Genomic DNA, 7,500 nt, shown 5'->3' on the forward strand with positions numbered 1-7,500 from the left:
CTCCAGACTGGATCCATCGTGCCCTGTGAGGAGAGCTCCAGACTGGATCCACCGTGCCCTGTGAGGAGAGCTCCAGACTGGATCCATCGTGCCCTGTGAGGAGAGCTCCAGACTGGATCAGCTCCACCGTGCCCTGTGAGGAGAGCTCCAGACTGGATCCACCGTGCCCTGTGAGGAGAGCTCCAGACTGGATCCACCGTGCCCTGTGAGGAGAGCTCCAGACTGGATCAGCTCCACCGTGCCCTGTGAGGAGAGCTCCAGACTGGATCCACCATGCCCTGTGAGGAGAGCTCCAGACTGGATCCACCGTGCCCTGTGAGGAGAGCTCCAGACTGGATCCACCGTGCCCTGTGAGGAGAGCTCCACACTGGATCCACCGTGCCCTGTGAGGAGAGCTCCAGACTGGATCCAGCGTGCCCTGTGAGGAGAGCTCCAGACTGGATCAGCTCCACCGTGCCCTGTGAGGAGAGCTCCAGACTGGATCAGCTCCACCGTGCCCTGTGAGGAGAGCTCCAGACTGGATCAGCTCCACCGTGCCCTGTGAGGAGAGCTCCAGACTGGATCCACCGTGCCCTGTGAGGAGAGCTCCAGACTGGATCAGCTCCAGCACACAGCCCTGTGAGGAGAGCTCCAGACTGGATCAGCTCCAGCACACAGCCCTGTGAGGAGAGCTCCAGACTGGATCAGCTCCAGCACACAGCCTCACCTCTGCACCCTGCTTTACTTCAATCTCTGTGAGACGACATGACGCCCAGGCAGCTACTGACCCAATGAGCCCTGTGTCAACCCTGCTATCAAATACAACACAATCACATCCACCACAGAGCACACACACACACACACACACACACACACGCACACACGCAGACACACAGACACACACACACACAGAGACACACGCACACACGCACACACGCAGACACACACACACACACACACACACACACACACACACACACACACACACACACACACACACACACACAGAGAGACACACGCACACACGCAGACACACACACACACACACGCAGACACACACACACACACACACACACACACACACACACACACACACACAGAGTGCCTGCTGTGTGCCAGTCAGCCTCAATCAGCTGAATCCCTCTGTGCAGGCGTTGCTCAGTCATCTGTGAACTGCATCAAAACATCCACATTTATGACGAGGTGAAGAAAATATTTGGAAATAGACCAAACGGTCGCTGCCACAACAGCAAAACCTATTGAACACACGGGCGTCTCAGCAGCAGGAGCGCTATTGCGTTCATTTGAGCGCACCGCTGTGAGGAAAAGAGAGCTGAGACAGGAGGCAAAGCTCTCGATCGAGCGGTCGATCTTCACCCCGACCCTCATCTACGCTCATGAAGGATGGGTCATGCCTGAGCAGCTGAAATGGGTTTTCTCAGGAGGCATCTCCCTCTTAGGGTCAAGGTGAGAAGCTCAGTCATCCGTGAGGGACTCCGATCCGCTGCTCTCCTTCAATTATGAAGGAGCTAGCTGAGGTGGGGTCGGGCATCTGGTAAGGATGCCACCTAGGTGGCCTCACCAGGGAGGTTTCCCTGTAGCTGGGAGGAGACCACCACGGGGCAGACCAAGGACAAGGGTGGAGGGATTCCATCTCCACGCTGGCCTGGGTGAACCTGTTTGTACCAAGTGGTTTGTACCTTCTAGGTCATAAAGTAGGAGCACATTGTCATGCTGCTCAGCAGTGGCTATAGGGAGCTTGACTGAGATGATGTGAGCGGGCGGAGAGACACAGGGAGGGAGGAGGAAGAGAGAGATCTCAGCAGGGAGGAGAGTGAAGGAGAGAGCTGGAGAGGGAATCAGGGAGAGGATATGAAAGGCTGGGATGGGAGGAGGAAAGGAGGAGGTGGGAGGAGGAGGAGGAGGGGTGAAGATAGAGATGGAGGGAGGGGAGAGGAGAGCTTAGATCGGGCTAAAAAAAACACAAAAAAACCCAAACCCGACCGGAACACGTTAGACAGAACGTGTTCGACTTCCTGTCTGTTGTCATTTTGAGACATGATTGAAAAAGACTGTGATCGTCTGTTATTACCTGTTAAACTGACAGACAAAAAGATGTTATTACCTGTGTTCAACTGACAGACAGAAAGATGTTATTACCTGTGTTCAACTGACAGACAGAAAGATGTTATTACCTGTGTTCAACTGACAGACAGAAAGATGGGAAATCTATCGGTTAAGGTGACCACTGCTCTGAGCCGGGCCCGGCCCGTCGCCTGCATGTCGAGGCCAGAGTCCGCTTTAATTCCAACATTTTTGTGAGTAAATTTGCTGTTTATCTAAACTGTTCAGAATGATGTTGGGATGCATGGGAGATATGATTTAGATCCTCTGGGCGGTTTATGTCTCTCTCTCTCTCCCTCTCTCTCTCTCTCTCTCTCTCTCACGCGCGCGCACACACAGAACTCGCAAAGCGAGTGTAGTGCTGCAGACAGTAAACGGCAAAAAAAAGAAATCGACTCTCAATGTCGATTTCAAATTGTAACCTTTTGATTGACTGGTGATAAAAAATAATTGACACAATTAGCGAGCCATTAGCAATTAGACTTTGCGGATGACAGAGACATTTGAGTGTCATAAACCTGTTCAGAATGAAGCACAGAATCCACGCTTCATCAACCTCTGTGCGTGGGCGCAGGGCGGCGAGGGGCAGGAGGGGCACCGCTGTATAACTGCCTAATTGCTAATTGATTTGGACGGGCGGTGCTATAAGTAGCAGCAGTAGTTTGAAGTAGTTCAAATAGTCACGGAGAAGCTTCCAGGAGAGACGGGACAGAAAGATCGTCCTCTGTAGGACACCAGTCGTCACGGAAGGATTTGAAAGACGTGTAAAAACAATGAACTCCTGCAGCTTGGTGTGGGCGTACTGGCAGCAAAGCAGCGATAGAGAGGTCTTTGTGACGGCTAACGTTAAGCTTGTTATGTCCCTAATTTACTATCACGTCAACTTGATTAGCTACTGTTAGCTCAAGCGTGTGTGTGTGTGTGTGTGTTGTGTGTGGTGTGTGTGTGTGTGTGTGTGTGTGTGTGTGTGTGTGTATGTATGTGTGTGTGTGTGTGTGTGTGTGTGTGTGTGTGTGTGTGTGTGTGTGTGTGTGTGTGTGTGTGCGTATCTGAGACAGCCTGTGCTGAAAGGCCTCAGTGTTGTCCGACTCACTCTCTGTAAGACACCTGCCATCCACACTTTGTCTTACAACAATAAAACAACCTTGAGAGAGGAGGAGAGCGAGGGAGACAGATCACAGGGTGTGGATGATGAGAGGAGACGTCTAAACAGAGGGAGAGAGAGAGAGAGAGAGAGAGAGAGAGAGAGAGAGAGAGAGAGGAGGTGAAGAGAGGGAATGAGGGATATGACATTGAAAGAACAAACCATGGCGGAGGGATGGAGAGAGATGTGAGTTAAAGTCTTTGTGAGGAGGAAAGTGTGATATGAGCGATGAGGAGGGGGGTAGAGGGGTAGAGGAGATGATGCAGCCTAGTGGTCGACGCTGGCATTGTGCATTTCCAAACCCAAACCTAATCCTAACTTTATCCAAGTTGTTTTACTTGCCTAAACGTAACCAAAGTTGTTTTATTTGTTTAACGTCGGAAAGTCAGCGAGGTTTTCAAATCACAGTACGTAAACTTACGTACTCTAATCGTAGGTCGTAGGTTTGCAGAAAATTAAAATGTCGTCGTTTTCTAAACGTTTTGTTTCAAATGCATGTTGAGATCGTACAAACTGTATCCCCCGTTTCAGAAATGTCAAGTGTCAATGTTTTATTCTGGAAAGTGGGTTTGGAGAAGAAGATGGATGGATGGAGAAGGTGGAAGGGTGGACAGAAAGAGGATAAATGAGGGATGGAGTGACGGAGTGGAGGAGAATAGGACAGAGAGAGATGGAGAGAGAGAGAGAGAGAGAGAGAGGGAGGGGGAGAAACAGAGAGAGAGAGAGGGAGGGAGGGGGAGAAACAGAGAGAGAGAGAGAGGGAGGGAGGGGGAGAAAGAGAGAGAGAGAGAGAGAGGGAGGGAGGGGGAGAGAGAGAGAGAGAGAGGGAGGGAGAGAAACAGAGAGAGAGAGAGAGAGAGGGAGAGAGAGAGAGAGAGAGAGAGGGAGGGAGGGGGAGAAAGAGAGAGAGAGAGAGAGCAGACAATGACACTAAAGCCCATGGCACACCAAACGAACATTCTCAAACAAACACGAACAAACACGAACAAAGACAAATGTTCGTTTGGTGTGCCATAGCTGTCTGTCCTTGTCTGTTCGTGTTCGACGATGTTCGGTGATGTTCGCCCGGATTCAACATGTTCAATCCGTGCTTGTTCGGTGTTCGCTGTTCGCGGTCATCTGGTCAGAGCCTCCTCTAAACTAACGTTACACGCGACGCAGCAAACACACGTTTCTCTGCCAACCATGTGCCATCACACTGGGCATCAACACTAGCGGGAGACTTATCCCATGCACTCCCGCAAATAAGTAATGTTATGCGCAGCACGGTTACGTCATTATATCTTACCGAGAGGCAGAGAGAGAACATCCATGATCGCTAACAGCGAGCTATGCTGATAACTAGCTAGCCGTTCAGAAACGCATGTAAACAGCCGTGTGATCACTGAGAACGTCAGTAAAATAAGGAGAGAGCTGCAGGTGCTTATGCAGAACTAGTGCACGATTAAGTGCACAGTGGGTAATGACCCGCTGTGATGAAGAATATAACGAGATTAACAAGGTTGATAGCAAAACACTGTCGGCTGCCATCAGCAGCACCTCCAGGCTTCAACTAGCGTAGCCTGTCACATGACGCCTTCATGGTCCCTCGATAAAGTCTGCAGAAAGATGCACGTTACCTCTCTCTCAAGAAGCGTCACGTGAGTGTGGCGTTTAAGGCCATCTGTCGCTACAAAATAAATAAACTGGGTGTATCATTGTATTACTCGACAGACATGTAACTAACTTTGCCAGTCTGAGCCATCTTCTATGTGCTGTAACACAGTGCAGTTTCTATTTTTCTGGTGTTTCTTTTTTACATGTTTGGGACAGGCAAATGTCTCAAAATGTTTTATTTTTTTGTAAAGATAATTTTATTTCAAATTGTTTTATTTATTTAGTTTTAATATATTTTAAATTATAACATATTTCATGTATTTTAGTCTGTGATACGTGAAACCGTGGCATTTTTGTCCAATCATACCGTCAAAAAACTCATGCCGGCACATCCCTAGATACCTCTTGTTTATTATATCGCAATCACAATCGCAAATCGCAATATTATCCACCATAATCGCTAATTGCATTTGGTCAGCTTCTTCTTCTTTGGTGTTTTACGGCAGTTGGCATAGTTATTGTTGCATTACCGCCACCATTTGGCTGAAATTAGAACAACTGTTGTGCTGAATATGTTTGGTCGGTGTGCCATGCTTTCAAACAATCTCCAACATCTGCCAACATTCACAGACAATTGTCTGTTCGTGTTTGTTGGTGTTTGTTGGAGAATGTTTGATTGGTGTGCCATGGCCTTAAAGCTTCCAATTCAGATACACGCTCATACATATATTACAGAAAATGGAGGAAAATGCAGTACAATTAAAAAAGGCATATTTCTCTGAATTGCCTCAAATCTGTGTGGGGACAGGCAGAGGTGTGGCCTGGGGACAGGCAGAGGTGTGGCCTGGGGACAGGCAGAGGTGTGGCCTGGGGACAGGCAGAGGTGTGGCCTGGGGACAGGCAGAGGTGTGGCCTGGGGACAAGCAGAGGTGTGGCCTGGGGACAGGCAGAGGTGTGGCCTGGGGACAAGCAGAGGTGTGGCCTGGGGACAAGCAGAGGTGTGGCCTGGGGGACAGGCAGAGGTGTGACCTGGGGACAGGCAGAGGCGTGGCCTGGGGACAAGCAGAGGTGTGGCCTCTGAGAGAGAGACAGGTGTCTCTCTTCTGATTGGTCGTTGGAGTTGGTAGTTCGACCCCGACGCCCCCAATATTCTTTAATATCTTTTTAACGGCAGCTTTAAATAGCCTCTGACTGCAGCGTGTGTTTACGAGTTGGATATAACCTTGTGTGTGTGTGTGTGTGTGTGTGTGTGTGTGTGTGTGAGTGTGAGTGTGAGTCTGTGTGAGTGTGTGTGTGTGTGTGTGTGTGTGTGTGTGTGTGTGTGTGTGTGTGTGGACACAGAGTAGACCGAGCCGAGCAGTAAATAAAGAGAGAGAGAGCAAGGACATGCAAACACACAGGTACCGCCTGGCACCAGCTCAACCTCCATACACCTCTTTTGAGTTTCCACTGGGCAGCAGGTACCAAGCTGAGGCTGAGGGGACACTTTCTTTTGATCCACCTCCGTCCAGGTTCCAAGTAAGGTTGTCAAAAGTATCAATACTATCAATAAGTATCGATACTAACATTTGAAACTGATACAATACTCAGTTGCAACAGTAGCGATACCAGTGGTGCTCTCTTCATGAAAAATCAAACATACTACTGATTTTCCCTCCTTATCATTGGTGGATATCTGTTGCTTCAACAAGCTGAAATCTTTCTGATAGGCTGATGACTAGAGCAGGTGTAATCTGCTGTGTTCTGATAGGCTGATGACTAGAGCAGGGGTAATCTGCTGTGTTGTGATAGGCTGATGACTAGAGCAGGGGTAATCTGCTGTGTTCTGATAGGCTGATGACTAGAGCAGGTGTAATCTGCTGTGTAAGTGCAAAGTTTTTAATGAGTTTTATCGGGGCTAGATTATGGATCAAGTATTGATATTTTCCTGGGTATCGGTATCAAAATTAGAACTTCTAGTATTGTGAGGCCATACGAAATGGTGACGTGAAAACACTGCAGACTAGCGATTGGTAGGAGAGAATCATCATGCTGTATGCTAACATTATGGTAGCTAGCAGTTTAGAAAGAAAGAAAGAAAGAAAGAAAGAAAGAAAGAACGAACGAACCAGACAAACAAACAAAGGAAAAGAAAGGCATGGTTAACTGGTGACTCACCTTGACAATATCGCCCAAGTAGACGTCCTCCATTTTGTTTGGCACCTGCATCTGGAAGATCCGCCCCACCACCGCCGAGGAGTCTGGGAAGGCGCTCTGTTGAGACGACGTCGCCACGGCAACCGCCTCCTCCCTGGCCCGGGTACCGGCCGTGGCCTCCTGGTAGTCCTGGAGCAGCGACGAGGTCATGGAGGCCTCCAGCATCTCGCCCAGCACCCAGACCTCCGGCTCGGCCCGGACGTCCCAGCCCGCCACGGCCAGAAGCAAGGCCACAAACAAGGCTCTAGTCCTGGGTAGTCTCAGAGCCGGCCCCCGGCTCGCCCCCGGGCATCCGGAGCTCAGACGATGCTGCATTCTTTACCTTTTGTGTCGGGGGGCCTGTCTCTCACGCGGGGGGGGGGGGGGAACGACAGAGGATGTCCAAGTGGGGGGGCTTGAGGGGGGGGGGGGCATGCACCCCCGACGCACCGAGCAAATCCCTCCTTTCAAATCTCCCTGGC

At 50.0% G+C, this 7,500-nt stretch overlaps 1 protein-coding gene across 1 annotated transcript in view; it reads right to left on the reverse strand.

The window, feature by feature from the left end:
* The window catches only part of dag1 (dystroglycan 1), a 33,203-nt gene extending 25,893 nt beyond the window's left edge, over positions 1–7,310 (reverse strand). The window contains exon 1 of the mRNA XM_083660843.1: positions 7,001–7,310. Within this exon, the coding sequence (XP_083516969.1) occupies positions 7,001–7,204 (204 nt within the window). The 5' untranslated portion in view covers positions 7,205–7,310. The remainder of the gene's footprint in view (positions 1–7,000) is intronic.
* Positions 7,311–7,500: the final 190 nt, after the last annotated feature.

Source organism: Poromitra crassiceps (genome assembly GCF_964638095.1).
Source record: "Poromitra crassiceps genome assembly, chromosome: 25".
Lineage (NCBI taxonomy): Eukaryota > Metazoa > Chordata > Actinopteri > Beryciformes > Melamphaidae > Poromitra > Poromitra crassiceps.